Source organism: Oncorhynchus nerka, linkage group LG24 (assembly GCF_034236695.1).
Source record: "Oncorhynchus nerka isolate Pitt River linkage group LG24, Oner_Uvic_2.0, whole genome shotgun sequence".
Classification (NCBI taxonomy): domain Eukaryota; kingdom Metazoa; phylum Chordata; class Actinopteri; order Salmoniformes; family Salmonidae; genus Oncorhynchus; species Oncorhynchus nerka.
In genome coordinates this window covers 12,063,673-12,084,650 of record NC_088419.1, presented here as the reverse complement: position 1 = coordinate 12,084,650, position 20,978 = coordinate 12,063,673, and the positions used below count along the sequence as shown (strand labels likewise).

Genomic DNA, 20,978 nt, shown 5'->3' with positions numbered 1-20,978 from the left:
TGTCCATAGGACAACAATCAGTCGTATATTGCACAAATCTGGCCTTTATGGAAGAGTGGCAAGAAGAAAGCCATTTCTTAAAGATATCCATAAAAAGTGTTGTTTAAAGTTTGCCACAAGCCACCTGGGAGACACACCAAACATGTGGAAGAAGGTGCTCTGGTCAGATGAAACCAAAATTGAACTTTCTGGCAACAATGCAAAACGTTATGTTTGGCGTAAAAGCAACACAGCTCATCACCCTGAACACACCATCCCCACTGTCAAACATGGTGGTGGCAGCATCATGGTTTGGGCCTGCTTTTCTTCAGCAGGGACAGGGAAGATGGTTAAAATTGATGGGAAGATGGATGGAGCCAAATACAGGACCATTCTGGAAGAAATGCCCAATTTTTCAGTTTTTGATTTGTTAAAAAAGTTTGAAATATCCAATAAATGTCGTTCTACTTCATGATTGTGTCCCACTTGTTGTTGATTCTTCACAAAAAAATACAGTTTTATATCTATGTTTGAAGCCTGAAATGTGGCAAAAGGTCGCAAAGTTCAAGGGGGCCGAATACTTTCGCAAGGCACTGTAAATTGATGAGAGAGTTTCCTACTGCCTGAGCTATGTTGTTGAGGTAAATTGAGAAAAGCGTGGGGCCTAGGATTGAGCATTGGGGTACTCCCTTGGTGACAGGCAGTGGCTAAGACAGCAGATGTGCTGACTGTATACACTGCACTCTTTGAGAGAGGTAGTTAAGCATACCAAGCCCCCCTTCAGAGACACCAATACTCCTTAGCCGGCCAACAGGAATGGAATGGTCTCCTGTATCAAAAACTTTGGCCAAGTCAAGGAAAATAGCAGCCCAACATTGCTTAGAATCAATGGCAATGTTGACATAATTTATGACCTTTAAGGTTGCAAGTGACATCCATAACCTGAGCTGAAACGAGATTGCATATGTTGATAATGGGATATGATAAAGGGTGAGTCGGTCAAGGATCGATGCAGACAAGGTGGTAGATTGTACGACAAGCGACAGGTTTATTTCAAAGTGGAGATATCTGGTACAGCGTATATACGGGCCCCTCTGTTAGCTCATCAGAGACTAGCAAAAAAGCCACTAGCTAACAATGGGTACAAGCTTCATATACAGAACAGAAAGTAGGTTGACATCTAGGAGATCGGATCTTCAGATTGGATCAGGCTGGGGTGTAGTCATCCGGCATTGGCTCTGTTGTCTGTCCGTCATCGTAGAATCCTGCCATGCCTGTTCTTGGTCGTCACGCCCCGTTCAGCTGAAAAGGAGATCTGGTGTGTGCGCTATCTTCAGTCACACAATGTTCGGCTGGGAGGGAGATTATGTGTGTGTGTTAGTTTGTCTCTAAGTCTAGGCTTTCTGCCAATCTGTGGGTGTCTTATCTGGGTGTCCTCGGCAGCTATGTGTGTACTGTATGTGCGTCGTCCCTGTCTTCTGGGGTCAGTGTGTAAGAGCGTATGCGTCCCTATCTTCAGGGGAGTTGTGGCCGAACTGCCGGCTAGCACCTGTGGCTAGGAGTATCCTGTTGTGACAGTGTTCTGGATGATTACAGTGAGTGTGTGTGTGTGAGAGATATCCTGTATGGGGCCCAACCTGTTTTACTATGTGTCTCAGCTATAGTAGTGTAATGTCACCTACATAGGAATTAGCAGTAATGTAATGTCACCTACATAGGAATTAGCAGTCCTCTACAAATCCCTCTCTTCACATCTCCCCAGAGACGTGACACAACCTAACTAGATTCTGATACAAAAGAAAACTTTTCCCAAAGGGGCTATGAAAAAGGCACAACATTAAAAAGAAATGGATGTATATGTATTACCACCAAGTTCTCCACTCAATCCCACTATGTACTAAGTTGGCTACCAGCCACCTAGGAACTTACAACCCTCATTTAACAATTGCGGAGAACAACAGCTCTAAGCTATAAGTAAAATGTTTGTCCACATAAGCCAACCTTTTCCAGCAGGAAAAGTTGTGATACCCTCTCTTCACATCTCCAAAGAGATGTGACACTCTCTAAAGGGTATTCTCCACCTCATCCTCAAACTCTGGCAGGTCATTAGCAAGCAGAGGATACATCTGGGAAGGGGAAGAAGGGTCAATAGCTCTGGAGATAACTCTAGCAGTAAGGGACCGGATACATGGAATGCAACCGCAGCCGCACAACACTAAAATGGCTGCAAAAACTAAAAGATGGGTCTCATGCTCCATACCGTTATCTCGCACCTGGCTCCTGTTATCTAACAAAAGACTGCTTGTTCTCGCAACCCCACGCTCTGAATGTGCCCTCCCTTCTGTATTTTCCCAGCATGAGAAAGTTCCATGGCCCTGATACTTTCAACAATGTTTCAAATCAGCTAGAGAACATAACACATACACACATCCACCCAAGGCAACAGCAGATAATATATATGGTAATGGCTATAATGTAAAATAACCCCAAGGGTGTGAAATTTAAAGTCCCCCTTTTGACACTCATTATCCTTTATTTCAGCAGTCATAGCATTTCATGAAAATAATAAAAAGTTTATTATTAATAACAAGTGATATATGTCTATTGTTATATGCGTTTCCCCCTTTTGACACCCACAAGGGTGTCACTTATCAAAAACAGGATAAAACTTTATTGTTATTGACATGTAAGATGTAGGATAAAACTTTGGTCATGGAAAACAGAGGAAAGAATTATTAGAAACCATCTGGTCCTCTCAGCTACTCCTATCCTGTATCAGGTGGGCTCCTTGCCACCCAGGGACTCTAAACCTTTACAACAGGGAGAACAAACATACTGGAAAGAAAACCTATCATAAAAATGTATAACAAGGAACTGTGGTGGTGTAAAATTATTCTACTACCTCACCCACATCATACCATGGGTCATCCTCAGTCAGTCCCATCCTCTCCTGAAAGCAGTCTTCCGTATCGGCATCTCCAACTGGAGCATCAAGCAAAGGCAACATGCCTGAAGCCTTCACCATATCTGTAACATATTTCTTAGAACACGGTATGATGCAAGCAGCACATCACATCAATAACAAATAATACAAGAATTAGGGTCAGAAATCCAGTAACCATCATATCAGTGTACTTACCAAACCAGGCCAAGAGAACAGACTCCTCCACCCCCCCTGTGGACCTCATCTTATCAGATAGTGCATCAAGCCCGCCCTAGATATCATCTGGACTGGTATTATTAGGAATATACGTGCAACATTGTTTACCGAACATCTTGCAAACGTCCCCCTGACTGGCAAGAAGCATATCCAAGGCAAGTCTATTCTGTCTGGAAACCCCAAATGTGGCCTCAAGCTGTTCAGACATACCAGTGAGTGCATCACGGAGTAATTCACAAACCGCTGTTGATTATAGTAGATATAATTAATCCATGCAGTCTGTCTAGCATCCACCATGGCTGGACCCATAGTAGGTAGTAAGTGCCAGAGTCCATCATTCCTACCCAAGGCCTGAAACTCATGAGGAACCCCCACTGGCACACCCAACAGGTTAGTGTTTATGTCAACTACATTCTCTGAGCGCTACGTCTATGTCTCCCATGGGATGGAATGTTTTCAGGTCCCTTGGATACAGAACCCAACAGCTGTTCAGCAGTAACATCAACAATGGTCAGTGGAATTATCAAACTGGTCAGAGCACACGTACCTTGCCATTCTCCTCTAAGAATGGGTCTCAGCACTCTTGGCTCCACTCATCCACCTCACATCAGCCTGTAACTGGCCAAGTGGAATTAATGGTTATGTTACTACTGCAATCAGCTTCAGGTAATCCCCATAATCAATGCCATTACCTGTACCCGTGATGCACTCTTAATTGCCCCCATATGCCTCAACACCCCAAGAGGCCCGATGAGGAGGTACTGCAGGAAACACAAGGCTCAAAGAGGAACAGAGGGTTGAATTGGGCTTAACCTGGTAAAAACTTCTCAGAATACACAACCACCCCTCTCCTTCTCCTACAGCAAATGGGTGTGTAGCCAGAACAGGTCTAGCATGACTACAAATAATGCAGTCCTTTCCTCTCAGGGTTTTAGCTGTGTACCTCATATAAGACAGCCACAAATTGTCCCTACTATCAAAACCAGTCTCAGTTCCTAATTGATCAATAGCCGAATAGTCTCTAACATTAATTACCTGAATGGTATTTTTAACACAGTGGTGGTAGAGGAGTGTGTCCGGTTACCTCTGGTCTTGGCAGTACCTTAATAGAAAACACACCCATCATGTCTGTCCTCGTCCTTTGTAGTCCGAGGGTGTGAGTGCCTGCATCAGAGAGCTTAATAGTTTTGATGGTTAGTAGGATTTCATCACCTTTACAAAGTTCAACATTGCTCCCAGGTTTCCCCATATCATGGAAAACCTATCCACCCTTGTGGGATCCCCCTTGCTATAAGGATACCCTCTTCTCCAATCCTAGAACTGTCCGAAGTCGGTTATCATGTAATCTCTACTCTAACTTCTTGTCTACCCCGATCTAGGGATCTCTTATGCTCATTTTGGAACAAAATACACATCACTTAGGGTTACTTCATTCGAGAGTTGGCCCCCGGAATTCTGTTAATTCCAGTTCTTCTCTCGAACACTGTTTTAATGTCCGACAGTGAAAAGTGTCTTACCCTTCCGCCGTGCGATATGAATCTGGGTAGCTCTTTCAGCTAGCTGTCACCAGGGGTCATCTATGGTCCCCAAGCCTCTGGGACTGGATTGAGTGACTTCACCTGTAGTTCACCTGTAATGCATAAAATCCTGGACATACAGGCTTGGTTAACAAACAATTTCTCATATGTTTTATCTGATTATATCTTTAACTTCTATGCCCAATTGTTAGCTTACATATTTAATTATTAGTTTCTTATCCAATCGGCCCCATCCTATCCTAGTCCACATTTACCCATCCCCCTTTTGATACCTGGCTCTGCCCAGGTAACAACCTTACCTACTCTAAATCATGACTTAGGTAAGATTAGTATATTATCCTTATGTCTGACATCATCATGAAGGAGCGCCCCCATCATTTTCCACATGTCCAACTCTCTCCCCTGTCTCCACTCAGCAACTGTTATCTTTGCCTGTCCTGCCCCCCCTTTCCAAAACCTCTCCTCTGCTCTCTCCAACTTTCAAGGTCTCTGCAGTGCGGGCGGAGGGCCCCTCCGTCTGCCTTTTCCCCTATCTGTAAAATACCATATCTCTGGGAATGTGAAAATCCCCTTAACCCAAACGTTTACTACAAAAACAAAACCTAATAATTATGATAATCCCCTCAAACTCAAATAATTTGTCTCGGTGTTTCATGTTTTATTCGTGTTTCTCCAAATTGTCTCCCCAAAAATACTTCTTAGATACCCAGCCATTAGACACACAAACAACTGTGATAAACGTGCACTGTCCCTTTAACATAAAAACCTCAGCCTGCAATCCCCTCTGCGGGCCTTTCATTGTTCCCCATAATGAAAACAGATTCTAATGTTAGTCTACCTTAACCTCCTGTTTAATTTCAGTGGTTTTATCTGAACAATCAAACCAAAATCAATAACCCGGGAAGAACTTGTGTAAACTAATTAAAAGAACAAAATAAATCTACTCAGCACTTGGTTAGAACACCACTCCCGTCTTACATCGACCACGCCCGTCGCCCCTTACCTAGTGTATATCTTATCTATTACTCAGTGGCTCAATTAATGTTTATCGTAAGTATGTTCAGATGTTGATTATGTAATTCTACAATATTAGTATAGTTCAAACCTCATAATATAACTCTACACACAGAATTTTACGTTAATAGAGTTGAACACCTTTTCCAACAGTCATGCACACCCCCCAATATTCTATGATATAACTCTCATCAGCAAGCCTGCGACTTTTTCAACATTCTCACCGGTACCAGCTCCACAAATCTTACACATACAAATCTTCATTCTCCCCAGCAAGCAGACCAGTAGGAGATGCAATAGCCCCACCTTCTGTCCATTCTCTGTACAGCTTCTCACCCCGTCTCCTCCACTCCTTGCCCTCTCTGCCTTTATTTAATCCTAGAGTGGACTTCAGCGCTCTCAACACCTTTTCCATTTCCAACGACATTCCATGTACACTACAATACTGCCAACAACCCATGCCTTTACTGAAACCCAAGTGATACCCTTTCCCTACGGCTAAATCGGCCCCCAATTAGTTGGTGATCACTCGTTACCCACCACTCATACATGTAGTCCCAGACTATCCATTCAAGCTTTGGTGGCCACCCGTTACCCATCATTCATACATGTAGTAAGTGTTCTCTGTTACCACCTACCAGCCAGGCATACTAGTACATCCCATACACAATGCACCATTAAGTATGGTTGATCAATAATAAAATTGCAGTTGCCAATGGAGATATTACTTTCTCAACTATTTTCCAATCTCACACATCATTGTAGTTTAAATTTAGTAACTTACATCAAACAGGTGTCTCACAAAACTAAATTTGGATAACTCCAATGTGCAGAACTTTAGTTTTTCACAACAGGTGTCTGCTTACCCTTTTATTTGACCGGTCAAGATTTGTGAGACACACCGTCCGACGACAGTACTGGCCAATCGGCTGGCACACCAATGTCCAGCGATGTCCTTTTACCAGACCACGTCGGGGTCACCATTTGTCATTTATTGTATATTTTAGTAAATATATATGTATATTTTGACCAATTGAAATATATATTCAGACTATCTGAGTATACTTAGCCCGTCACTGGTAAATACCCGTGATGAATTCCTGGAGCCACGTACTCTTCCTTATCTCAGAGCTGCTCCCTCGTATATTCAGTTTGAGAAAAAACGCATGGGTTTGTATAGAGATCAATTCGACTATTTAGTCTTGATATTGAATATTGTGCTCAGATCTTATTTCAATTATACATCAGTCATTTTGTTCCTGATTATACATTTAACACAGAAGTCATAGGTACATACAACATAGAAGTTTCGGATTTATCAAATAACCCTTATTGAATTCTCTCTCTCTCTCTCTATCTAACCACCAACAATCTTAATGGAAACAATTACAAGCACATTGCATTTTAATATAAACAGTTACAAATAGACAAAACAAGACAAAACAACACGTTATATCTCTGACCCCTGAAAGCTGATCCTTATCAGCGAATCTCTTATCAGACTGGCCTAGACCGGGCCGCAGGACAAAATTACAATTTGTCCCCCTCGGCGCCAGGTTTAATGAATAGTAGTTAACTATCCCCTACTGATCTCTATTCCTGATCCATATCGAGCTGACCCCTATCAGAGTTTATTACACATGTCCGATCCTTATCAGAGAATCTCTTATCAGACTGGCCTAGACCGGGCCACAGGACAAAATTAAAATTTGTCCCCCTCGGCGCCAGGTTTAATGAATAGTAGTTAACTATCCCCTACTGATCTCTATTCCTGATCCCTATCGAGACTATCCTAGGCCTTAAAGTGATCTCTCATCATTGAAAGCTATCAGACTGTGCTGACCCCCTACTGATATCTCATCAATGATTTAGATCACCCGGTCGTCACCGGTTTGTCACCACATATATTCACTTTACTGTACTTTCAACTTGTCAGCAAATTATAAATTTACACAAGAATTCATACTCACTCGGTAATACTGATCAAAATTTAGACAAGACTATACGAAAATATGCAAAGTTTGATTTAACAGGTTTTGCTTACCTTGTTTGTGGTGCGCCTTGTGATCAGTTTACCGAGTTGAGCAGAATTGTTGTCCTCCCCCGAATTCCTTCACCTCTGTCCTCCGTGAATCGTCCTTTCACCCTCTCTCCCTCTCACACCCAAATCAACTCACTTTGATGGATCGTTATTAAACCATCCTCTGCTACCATTTCTGTTGATAATGGGATATGATAAAGGGTGAGTCGGTCAAGGATCGATGCAGACAAGGTGGTAGATTGTACGACAAGCGACAGGTTTATTTCAAAGTGGAGATATCTGGTACAGCGTATATACGGGCCCCTCTGTTAGCTCATCAGAGACTAGCAAAAAAGCCACTAGCTAACAATGGGTACAAGCTTCATATACAGAACAGAAAGTAGGTTGATATCTAGGAGATCGGATCTTCGGATTGGATCAGGCTGGGGTGTAGTCATCCGGCATTGGCTCTGTTGTCTGTCCGTCATCGTAGAATCCTGCCATGCCTGTTCTTGGTCGTCACGCCCCGTTCAGCTGAAAAGGAGATCTGGTGTGTGCGCTATCTTCAGTCACACAATGTTCGGCTGGGAGGGAGATTATGTGTGTGTGTTAGTATGTCTCTAAGTCTAGGCTTTCTGCCAATCTGTGGGTGTCTTATCTGGGTGTCCTCGGCAGCTATGTGTGTACTGTATGTGCGTCGTCCCTGTCTTCTGGGGTCAGTGTGTAAGAGCGTATGCGTCCCTATCTTCAGGGGAGTTGTGGCCGAACTGCCGGCTAGCACCTGTGGCTAGGAGTATCCTGTTGTGACAGTGTTCTGGATGATTACAGTGAGTGTGTGTGTGTGAGAGATATCCTGTATGGGGCCCAACCTGTTTTACTATGTGTCTCAGCTATAGTAGTGTAATGTCACCTACATAGGAATTAGCAGTAATGTAATGTCACCTACATAGGAATTAGCAGTCCTCTACACATACCAGAGAGAATACTATAGACGTCAAGAAAGCCAGATGATTATTGATAAGTTTTTAACACTTTTGATAGAACAGGGCAAAATATAATTTTGTGTGATATAAGATACTCATTATAGTTGCCGCCATATCGTAGCCACTAGCCAGAATTCCTGCAAAAAGTTTTGCAAAGAGGCAAAAAAAACAATATGCCCTTTAACCACTCAATGAGCATGCAAGTACCGCACGAGTTCAACCTGTTCAACCTCTGGGCAGCCGAACATTCTCAGGCAGCCCGAGGAAGTAAGTGGCAGTGGGAACTGAACAGAAGCTACGTAAACTGCAGAGAGGACAGCACCTACAGTGCATACAAAAAAACACCACGCTCATGCGCAGAAATCTCCGTATCAATAGCCACGGAAAAACAGTTTCCAGAAAATCTTGCAAAGCAGCCACTCCATAATATTTCATGATCAAATTTTGGGCGTAGTAAACCCTCTCGCTTCGTCTCTTCCTCTCTACTACTAGTACTACAGGTGATCGAATTCCGTCCAAAAACAACGACCACATAACTGGTTTGCAGGGTCACCGCGAGCTACAGAGTCTTCGGAAATATGGCACTTTTACCTTTCTTTGCAGGTTGGATCGGTTATTTGCTTATTTGCCTGCTTGGATTGATTTTGATCGCGTTTCTAATTTTTTGTCTTTACATAAAATATATTCATCTGAAATATGATCACATACCGGGACCACCAAGGGATAGGTGAGTCAGTATGATGTAACTTGAATATTTATTTTAAAATGCTTTAGCTAAATGTTAGTTTCAACTATATTGAGTGGCGACATAACGCATCGGATTTGTTGATAAGGAACTACAGTAGGTGAAAGTTAACCTCAACTGCCGTCAGGGTCGCTGTTTCACCTGTCTTTTTCATTTTCACTAGGTGAAGGTATCACTCATGTCATAACGTTCTTATTTTTCAGTTATTAACCCGTCTCTTGTTCTCCCCCAGTTTTATATTTGGTCATTCCCCAACCATGCTGAGGGAGATGAGCAATGGTCGAGTTGTCCACGACAAATTTCTGGAATGGTTTGTTGAATGCTATTGAATGCTACACACATATATTGAATCAGGTGTTGTTTATTCTGGGACAATAAATAAAGATATATTTGATCTTTGACAGGGCTGAGACTTATGGACCGGTGTACCGAATCAACGGTTTGCATGTTGTGATGTTGTTTGTGACCTGTCCTGATACCACCAAGGTAAACCTGTGAGATTACTGTAATTATAATCTCTGATGGACTGACTACGTAAACACCTGACCAAATTAAGCAAGATTTTAGTTCTGGGTTAACCAAGATTAGTGTAATCATACATTTTACCATGTTAATTTCTGAAATGAAAGTGCTGTAAAATAACCCATTGCCCCAATTCCCCCTTCAAACCAAACTGACACTTTTCTTTGTCTCCACAGGAAGTCCTGATGTCACCTAAGTACCCCAAAGCCCCAATGGTCTACAAGCGTCTCTTCAACCTGTTTGGACAGAGGTGAGTCCTCTGTATAATTAATGTTATCTAAATATACTTCCTACTACTATTTATTGTGTCAATGTTTTGGTTTGCTCTTTCAACACAATCCCTCCTAATGCTGGTTATTGCATGCGTAGCCTACAGAGCATATAGACATTCAAACGGGACAGCTTGGTCACTGGTCAGTTTATTCAGTCTTAGGGTAAATACTATGTTGTCCATCTTCTTCATAGGTTTTTGGGAAGTGGCCTGGTCACAGCACAGAATCATGATGAGTGGTACAAACAGCGAAGAATAATGGACCCTGCCTTCAGCAGTCTGTAAGTCACTTTTTTTTTTACCTTTATTTTACTAGGCAAGTCAGTTAAGAACAAATTCTTATTTTCAATGATGGCCTAGGAACAGTGGGTTAACTGCCTGTTCAGATTTTGTACCTTGTCAGCTCTGGGATTTGAACTTACAACCTTTCGGTTACTAGTCCAATGCTCTAACCACTAGGCTACCCTGCCGCCTATAATTGATCAATCGACTCATTGATCACTCCATTGATCAATCCATCCATCTGTTCATCCATCCATCATTGCTGTGTATTGTTAGGTACCTGCGGGGTCAGATGGGTGCGTTCAACGAGAGGGCAGAGAAGCTGATGGATAAACTGGCGGACATGGCTGACACCTACACAGCTGCCAACATGCAACACATGTTCAACTGTGTGACACTGGATGTCATCACTAAGGTAACGGTCACTTCCTGTTACCCTCAGATCCTCACACTGCCCCTACAATTTATTATTTCTGTTGAAAGCTACATTTGTATGTATATCTGACAGTAAAATTGTCATAACAGGCAGTTATAACACACTCATTACCTAAGCTATATACAATTTAGTCTCACCAAGCCAATGTGCTAGCTATAATGAGCATAACTAGAACCAGGAGTTTTACTTTATCATGTTGTAAGATATTGTCAATCCTCTGTTTTTATCTCATCTGAAGGTGGCGTTTGGAGTGGAGCTGGATCTGCTGAAGGAGATTGACTCTCCGTTCCCCAACGCTATAGAGATGTGTCTGAAGGGAATGGTCCACTATCTCAGAGACTTCACCTTCCAGGTAAATAATGACATCAAGAATGTTAGTGATGCTTCTCGAGAACGATGGCTTATTGAATTGATCTATTTGAAATCCTACAGTTTCATCAGATAAAATCTTATTTTATAAGAAACTAATACAATCAAAAAATTGACACTCATGAACAGTTTGTTCTAGTCTCTCGTTTCCATCCTTCCAAGTAGGAAGCCTGTAAGATGTGGCTAAATGCACCATAATAAGTTTTACAGCGTCACATTCCCTAGATGGGATTTAAATAAATGGTCGGATGTCATATTTCTAAAGATGTAGGAGTTTATTTTGAGCCTGTTTGCTACAGCTGGAAAATAATCCTGCAGCAACAAAAATGTGAATTATTATGTCGATTATAATTAATGGACATTTTTTGTAGGGGTTGATACATTTTACATCAAGTCTGATATTTTTAAGTGGAAATTACAAACATTACAAGCCTCTTTAAACATTCAATATACACATTTGCATTTCCTGCAGTGCAGGAAAATTCACATAATTGAAAAAGAGTAATCAAATTAAGATCCTACATATGTAGCTCTACCCAAAGAACAAGAAGTTCATCAACGAGGTGAAGAAGTCTTGTCAGCTGCTGCGTTCGACAGGCAGACAGTGGATCAACGAGAGGAAAATGGCCGTCCAAAACGGAGAGGACGTTCCAAAAGACATCCTCACACAGATCCTCAAGACGGCTGGCAAAGGCATGTTGTAGTAGCCTGATCCTAGATCTGTTCGTGCCGTCTTGCCAACTCCTGCCACTGTTCAAGACAGGCACAAACAGATCTGGGACCAGGCTAACATTGGAAACCTTTTACCTGTGACTCTGCATGTGACATTGTGGGACAAGTATTTGCTAAAACAGTCATGTAATTGATGAGGTTCAGTAGCACTATTGTCTCAATGCTGTAAACTGATATATATCCATAATTTCAGAGGAAAACATAGCAAACGATGATGAGGAGCTTATGCTGGACAACTTTGTGACATTCTTCATTGCGGGTACGTCTCCCTGAAACAAGTGCTATACTTTATTTATCTCTATATATATATACAGTTGACGTCGGAGGTTTACATACACCACATTCAGTTTTTACAATTCCTGACATTTAATCCTAGTAAAAATTCCCTGGTTTAGGTCAGTTAGGATCACCACTTTATTTTAAGAATGCTTTCATTTCTTTCATCACATTCCCAGTGGGTCAGAAGTTTACATACACTCAATTAGTATTTGGTAGCATTGCCTTTACATTTTTTTTTAACTTGGTTCAAACGTTTCAGGTAGCCTTCCAAAGCTTCCCACAATAAGTTGGGTGAATTTTGGCCCATTCCTCCTGACAGAGCTGGTGTAACTGAGTCAGGTTTGTAGGCCTCCTTGCTCGCACACACTTTTTCAGTTCTGCCCACAAAGTCTATATAGGATTGAGGTCAGGGCTTTGTGATGGCCACTCCAATACCTTGACTTTGTTGTCCTTAAGCTATTTTGCCACAACTTTGAAATTATGCTTGGGATCATTGTCCATTCGGAAGAACCATTTGCGACCAAGCTTTAACTGATGTCTTGAGATGTCGCTTCAATATATTCACATAATTTTCCTACCTCATGATGGCATCTATTTTGTGAAGTTCACCAGTCCCTTCTTGCAAAGCACCCCCACAACATGATGCTGCAACCCCCGTGCTTCATGGGTGGGATGGTGTTCTTCGCCTTGCAAGCAACCCCTTTTTCTTCCAAACATAACGATGGTCATTATGACCAAACAGTTCTATTTTTGTTTCATCAGACCAGAGGACATTTCTCCAAAAAGTACGATCTTTGTCCCCATGTGCAGTTGCAAACCGTAGTCTGGCTTTTTTATGGTGGTTTTGGAGCAGTGGCTTCTTCCTTGCTGAGCGGCCATTCAGGTTATGTCGCTATAGGACTCGTTTTACTGTGGATATAGATACTTTTGTACCTGTTTCCTCCAGCATCTTCACAAGTTTCTTTGCTGTTGTTCTGGGATTGATTTGCTCTTTCCGCACCAAAGTACGTTCATCTCTAGGAGACAGAACGTGTTTCCTTCCTGAGCGGTATGACAGCTGCATGGTCCCATGGTGTTTATACTTGTGTACTATTGTTTGTACAGATGAACATGGTACATTCAGGCATTTGGAAATTGCTCCCAAGGATGAACCAGACTTGTGGCGGTCTACAATTTTTTGTCTGAGGTCTTGGCTGATTTATTTTGATTTTCCCATGATGTCAAACAAAGAGGCACTGAGTTTGAAGTTAGGCCTTGAAATTCATCCACAGGTACACCTTCAATTGACTCAAATGATGTCAATTAGCCTATCAGAAGCTTCTAAAGCCATGACATCATTTTCTGGAATTTCCCAAGCTGTTTAAAGGTACAGTCAACTTAGTGTATGTAAACTTCTGACCCACTGGAATTGTGATACAGTGAATTATAAGAGAAATAATCTGTCTGTAAACAATTGTTGGAAAAATTACTCTTGTCATGCACAAAGTAGATGTCCTAACTGACTTGCCAAAACTATAGTTTTTTAACAATAATATTTGGGGAAAAAACACATTTTAATGATTCCAACCTAAGTGTATGTAAACTTCCGACTTAAACTGTGTATATATATTTATTTATTTATTTATTTAAATCGATCTTCGTAGTATAGTTTTTCGAGCTCAAGTGAAATTTGAAGAAACAACAGTCACAGTACTTTTGTTGTTTTAATCATGACAGGGCAAGAGACAACAGCCAATCAACTAGCTTTTACCGTCATGGAACTGGGAAGGCTGCCAGAGATACTGACAAAGTAGGACTTGTTTTCATCATTTCTATTTTCGGTATTGATCATTTCTGTAATAAAAACAGGTTGGTTGAGTTTGTGACTGTCTCTGCCATTTCCAGGGTGAAGCAGGAAGTGGATGACGTCATCGGGATGAAACAGGAAATCAGCTTTGACGACCTGGGGAAAATGACCTACCTGTCTCAGGTAAATGATCTACCTGTCCCAGGTTCGTGCGTGCTGTCTTGTCATTGACCTGACAGTGACAACAATGGAGCTACAAACCAGATCAAGGACTCAGAATTGGAACTGGCATCTGTACACAGAAACCATATTGTACGTTATACAATGTTGTACGATGGCTGATAGAATGGCGCTGGAGGAGATGGCTGCCCAGCGAAATGTGCTATTTTGTGTGTGTGCTTAGTCCCCTCCTGTACTCCCTGTTCACCCACCACTCCAACACCATTATTACGTTTGCTGATGACACAACAGTGGTAGGCCTGATCACTGACAACGATGAGACAGACTATAGAGACAAGGTCAGAGACCTGGCAGTGTGGTGCCAGGACAACAACCTCTCTCTCAATGTGAGCAAGACAAAGGAGCTGATTGTGGACTATAGGAAAAGGAGGGCCTTACAGGCCACATAAACATTGACTAGACTGAATTGGAGCGGGTCGAGAGTTTCAAATACCTTGGTGTCCACATCACCAAATTACCAACAAACTATCATGGTCCAAACACACCAAGACAGTTGTGAAGAGGGCACGACAACACCTTTTCCCCATCAAGATACTGAAAATATTTGGCATGGGTACCCAGATCCTCAAAAAGTTCTACAGCTGCACCATCGAGAGCATCCTGAACGGTTGTATTACCGCTTCGTATGGCAATTACTCGGCATCTGACCGGAAGGCGCTACAGAGGGTAGTGTGTACGGCCCAGTACATCACTGGGACCAAGCTTCCTGACATCCAGGACCTATATACTAGGCGGTGTCAGGAAGGCCCAAAAAATGGTCAAAACCTCCAGTCACCCAAGTCGGAGACTGTTCTCTCTGCTACCGCATGGCAAACGGTACCGGAGCACCAAGTTTAGGACGAAAAGAAAAGGTAACTCTTCACATCGTCAATTAATCAGCATGGTGTGTTTGATTCATATCATCTCCCCCCGTCAGGTTTTGAAGGAGACTCTAAGGTTGTACCCTACAGCACCAGGCACTTCTCGTTTCATCCCTAATGACATCGTCATCAACGGCATCCCCATCCCAGCAGGAGTCTCATTTGTCGTGAGTAGTCACCTCAAAAACAATGTGGAGGAGTGATGACTGTTGTATGATAATATCTCTAAGTTTAGTTGTGGTGTTAACATGTGATACGCTGTGGTACCTCAATGTGGTAAAGGAATGAAGTATCCTTGTCTAAGCCAGTATGGCTCATACCTCAATGTAGTAAAGGAATGAAGTATCCTTGTCTAAGCCAGTATGGCTCATACCTCAATGTAGTAAAGGAATGAAGTAGCCTTGTCTAAGCCAGTATGGCTCATACTTCAATGTAGTAAAGGAATGGAGTATCCTTGTCTAAGCCAGTATGGCGCATACCTCAATGTGGTAAAGGAATTAAGTAGCCTTGTCTAAGCCAGTGTGGCTCATACCTCAATGTAGTAAAGGAATGAAGTAGCCTTGTCTAAGCCAGTGTGGCTCATACCTCAATGTAGTAAAGGAATGAAGTAGCCTTGTCTAAGCCAGTAAGGCTCATACCTCAATGTAGTAAAGGAATGAAGTAGCCTTGTCTAAGCCAGTAAGGCTCATACCTCAATGTAGTAAAGGAATGAAGTAGCCTTGTCTAAGCCAGTATGGCTCATACCTCAATGTAGTAAAGGAATGGAGGATCCTTGTCTAAGCCAGTATGGCTCATACCTCAATGTAGTAAAGGAATGGAGTATCCTTGTCTAAGCCAGTATGGCGCATACCTCAATGTGGTAAAGGAATTAAGTAGCCTTGTCTAAGCCAGTGTGGCTCATACCTCAATGTAGTAAAGGAATGAAGTAGCCTTGTCTAAGCCAGTGTGGCTCATACCTCAATGTAGCATCATTGTATCATTGACTTTTCTTATGTTAACATAGAATGTAAACATAGAATTTCTCAAAACACCATGATTGTGTAATGAAACCATGACAGGTAGTGCACCTAAGCTGAGATCTGGGTGTTTGAATGTATAATGTTAATACACAGAATGTGTTTTAAAACAGAAGTGTAGGAACTCTGAAACACCCAAAGTGGTTCTTCAACCTGAATATGGGTGTTTTTAAGAGAGCGTTGTGAAAACCCATTTTGGGGGTTCAGTGAATGTAAAAGCATCAACACTCAAAAATTATGTTTCTCATACAATCAACGGTTTACAAATGCAAGTCATTTCAATGATTTGTTAATTTAATTTTACCAAAGTAATGTAAATCCAACTGCATATGTTACTCAAAATGTAATTTCATTTATGAGGATAACCAAAGTTAAGAGACAATAGATTGATTGAACTCATTGGAAGTATTTTGTTTTAATCACTTTGCATTTCTTATCTTGACTCTGTTTTTAGAGGATTGTGGGTAACGTTTTTACACTATGATTCTTTCACACAATGTTGTTTACATGTTTGAAGAAGGAAGTCTGTATTTCTATATTGGTATTAAGCAGTTTGTTGTGTAATGGATCATGATGAACGGATATCAAAACTGTCAGGCATTTTGACGTTCAATGAGGACACCACCCATTCTCACATAGACAAAGGAAATGACAACAAAAGAGAAGGGATCTAATTCTGCTCTAAACAGAACTCGAAACACCAAAGTAGTGTGTTCAACCTGTTCTGTTAGTGCTCCCAGTCCCTGGCAAGGTGTTGCACAATATTTGATATTAGTGGTGTTACAACACACCGTGTCATGTGTTTCAATACTCCAGCAAAGATATGGTTTCGTGTCCTTCAAGTTGGTGGCAGCTCAGTTGCCACTAGTTAATGTAGCAATATTGATGTTACTCATATTGATGTTACACAGGAAACGGAAACCAGTTTTTACTTACTTTATTAATGTGCTGGTTGACAACATGCCTAGTAAAGTTTGCTTAACTATATATCTTTGTCAGTCGTGACTACAACACAAAGCATATTGAAACAGTTTTGGTGTTACAATGAACTTCATCTTAACAGTGTAGTCAACACCTCATTAACTATTTTGGGTGTGGGTGTATTTATTTTATTTCCTAAACTGTCTTAAATCTTTTGTTTTCCCCTTATCTTGTCTGTCTACAGTTCAATTCGTATGTCTGTGGAAGGTTGGATAAGTTCTTTGAGGACCCGCTGAAGTTTGACCCAGAGAGGTTCCATCCAGACGCTGCCAAGTAAGTCACACGATACGTTGTCATTGTTTTATTGTTTCTTTACAACATTTGAATTGATTCAAGCAGAACTTCTCTCGTTGAAACTGGCATACATTGCATCCAGAAAATATTCAGACCACTTCACTTTTTCCACATTTTGTTACGTTACAGACTTATTCTAAAATGTATTTAAAAAACAATTTTCCTCATCAATCTCCACACAATACCCCATAATGACGAAGGAAAAAAAGGTTTTTAGACATTTTTGCAAAATTGAGCTCAGTTGCATCCTGTTTCCGTTGATCATCCTTTAGGTGTTTCTACAACTTGATTGGAGTCCACCTGTGGTAAATTAAATTGAATGAACGTGATTTAGGAAGACGCATACCTGTATATATAAGGTCCCACTGTTGACAGTGCATGTCAGAGCAAAAACCAAGCCATGTGGTTGACGCAATTGTCCATAGAGCTCCGAGACAGGATTGTGTCAATGCACAGATCTAGGGTAGGGTACCAAAGAAATGTCTGCGGCATTGAAGGCCCCCAAGAACACAGTGGCCTCCATCATTCTTAAATGGAAGAAGTTTTGAACCACCAAGACCCTCCCTAGAGCTGACCACCCAGCCAAACTGAGCAATTGGGGGAGAAGGGGCTTGGTCAGCGAGGTGAACAAGAACTCAATGGTCACTCTGACAGAGCTCCAGCCACTATATTCCACCCATGAGGCCAAAGACGGCACTTTTGATCAGTGATTGCAGGAAAGGGCTACTTGTGGTCATGAAGTCAAAGTTCGTCATGACTTACATGGTGGTTGGGTTTTGATTTCGTCCACTAACACGGGATAAACAGCTGTGGTGATTACGCTCTATCCGATGGCAGAACAGTGGATCAGACTTTGTTTACAAAAGACAACATGTAGCACATTTTTTACTTGAGAAATACTGCACTAAACACCTTAACTAGATGTAAAATTGCGTGACTAAAACCTTGTCGACAAAAAACACAATTAATTACAGATTTCTTGAGTTAACTTGGACTATTTTGAGGAAGTGATACTGGCTTTGTTCCTATGGTGTCTCATGCAGTGGTGGGAAAAGTACCCAATTTTCACACTGGAGTAAAAGTAAAGATACCTTAAAAGAAAATGACTCAAGTAAAAGTAAAAGTCACCCAGTAAAATACTACTTGAGTTAAAGTCTAAAAGTATTTGGTTTTAAGTGTCCTTACGTATCAAAAGTAAAAGTATAAATCATTTCAAATGTCTTATATTAAGCAAACCAGACGGCACGATATTCTTGTTTTCTTAATCTACGGATAGCCAGGGTCACAGTTCAACACTCCGACATAATTTACAATCGAAGCATTTGTGTTTAGTGAGTCTACCCAATCAGAGGCAGAAGGGATGAACTTAGTACTTTACACCACCTGGTCTCATGGTCTCACACAACTGTTATATCGAACCACACCCCCAAAACTGAAATCTAGTTTATCTTAATGAGCAACAGAAAAACACATTTGGACTCAGTCACTTTTTAAGAGCTAACAGACACGTTGTGTTTGTTTCTGTCCTGAAGACCCTATTACTGCTACTACCCCTTCGCCCTGGGACCACGCTCATGTCTGGGACAGAGCTTCGCACAGGTGAGCAGACTGTCCGTATGAAATACATTGAAACAACTGTATTTGGGATTGTTCTCTGCTGATCCTATTATCCATCCTAGTTAGATTACTCCTGGACTTCTGCCTCCATTATGTACTTTTTTATAGTTGAGCACACCAGATTTGTCATCCTTTAAAGAGATCTGTTGTTCACAGATGGAGGCCAAGGTAGTGATGGCCAAGCTGCTCCAGAGGTTTGACTTCAGCCTGCTGCCTGGCCAGTCCTTTGACATCCTGGACACTGGGACTTTGAGACCAAAGAGTGGAGTGGTGTGTAACATCAGACACAGAGGACAGACACCTGCAGCCTGACCTGACTGGGACCTGAACATGACTAGCACTTCTCTATAACATACTTGTCTTATTTCTTATACTTCTTAGTGGAGCAAATTACCTTTTTCATTCAATGAAGCACCTTATTCAAATATCTAGCTATTTTTTATGAAAATGGATTTTGAACAATTATGTTTATTCTTTGTATCAATGGTGAAACAATATCTTAAATATGACGGTTCTATGTGTTGAAGAGTTACTAGGACAGACTTGACATCGGAGTGTTTGTATTTGTACCGATTCCTTGTTGTTAATTTACCCTTATCATGTTGTTACTATGCAGTATACCATTTATCACATAATATAAAGGTTACTATGCAGTATACCATTTATCACATAATATAAAGGTTACTATGCAGTATACCATTTATCACATAATATAAAGGTTACTATGCAGTATACCATTTATCACATAATATAAAGGTTACTATGCAGTATACCATTTATCACATAATATAAAGGTTACTATGCAGTATACCATTTATCACATAATATAAAGGTTACTATGCAGTATACCATTTATCACATAATATAAAGGTTACTATGCAGTATACCATTTATCACATAATATAAAGGTTACTATGCAGTATACCATTTATCACATAATATAAAGGTTACTATGCAGTATACCATTTATCACATAATATAAAGGTTACTATGCAGTATACCATTTATCACATAATATAAAGGTTACTATGCAGTATACCATTTATCACATAATATAAAGGTTACTATGCAGTATACCATTGATCACATAATACAAACGGTTACTATGCAGTATACCATTTATCACATAATATAAAGGTTACTATGCAGTATACCATTGATCACATAATACAAACGGTTACTATGCAGTATACCATTTATCACATAATATAAAGGTTACTATGCAGTATACCATTTATCACATAATATAAAGGTTACTATGCAGTATACCATTTATCACATAATATAAAGGTTACTATGCAGTATACCATTTATCACATAATATAAAGGTTACTATGCAGTATACCATTTATCACATAATATAAAGGTTGCTATGCAGTATACCATTTATCACATAATACAAACGGTTACTATGCAGTATACCATTTATCACATAATATAAAAGGTTACTATGCAGTATACCATTTATCACATAATATAAAGTTTACTATGCAGTATACCATTTATCACGTAATATAAAGGTTACTATGCAGTATACCATTTATCACATAATATAAAGGTTACTATGCAGTATACCATTTATCACATAATATAAAGGTTACTATGCAGTATACCATTTATCACGTAATATAAAGGTTACTATGCAGTATACCATTTATCACATAATATAAAGGTTACTATGCAGTATACCATTTATCACATAATATAAAGAGATTTATAAAGTATATATTAACTTCATTGATGAACTTCCTAACCAACATTACCACAGTGCCTCTGTGTGAGTGAATTGACTATATTTTAATAAAATAATTGACCAAACATCACTGAGCTCCAGAAGATTAGAATACTTTTATC

At 40.7% G+C, this 20,978-nt stretch overlaps 1 protein-coding gene and 1 long non-coding RNA gene across 3 annotated transcripts; one reads left to right on the top strand and one right to left on the bottom strand.

Annotated features, from left to right (window-relative positions):
- Window positions 1-1,002: 1,002 nt before the first annotated feature.
- Window positions 1,003-8,785, bottom strand: LOC135564281 (uncharacterized). The gene is made up of 2 exons (XR_010460839.1): window positions 7,736-8,785; window positions 1,003-4,769 (listed from the first exon to the last, which is right to left on the bottom strand). It is a non-coding gene; the product is annotated as an uncharacterized LOC135564281 (long non-coding RNA).
- Window positions 8,786-8,976: 191 nt separating this feature from the next.
- On the top strand, window positions 8,977-20,945 carry LOC135564280 (cholesterol 24-hydroxylase-like). Of its 2 annotated transcripts, XR_010460838.1 has the most exons (16): window positions 8,977-9,421; window positions 9,672-9,749; window positions 9,844-9,925; window positions 10,138-10,211; window positions 10,427-10,513; window positions 10,791-10,929; window positions 11,189-11,302; window positions 11,850-12,012; window positions 12,245-12,310; window positions 14,047-14,119; window positions 14,215-14,299; window positions 15,273-15,383; window positions 17,398-17,486; window positions 19,040-19,106; window positions 19,281-20,223; window positions 20,262-20,945. XR_010460838.1 is itself a non-coding variant. In XM_065008610.1 (15 exons), exons 1-15 carry the CDS (start codon window positions 9,273-9,275, stop codon window positions 19,434-19,436), a joined length of 1,533 nt encoding a protein of 510 aa, XP_064864682.1. In that variant the 5' UTR covers window positions 8,977-9,272; the 3' UTR covers window positions 19,437-20,945. The 2 variants fall into 2 exon arrangements, 1 of the variants encoding a protein (XP_064864682.1); XM_065008610.1 differs by having other exon boundaries at window positions 19,281-20,945.
- The last annotated feature ends 33 nt before the right edge of the window (window positions 20,946-20,978 follow it).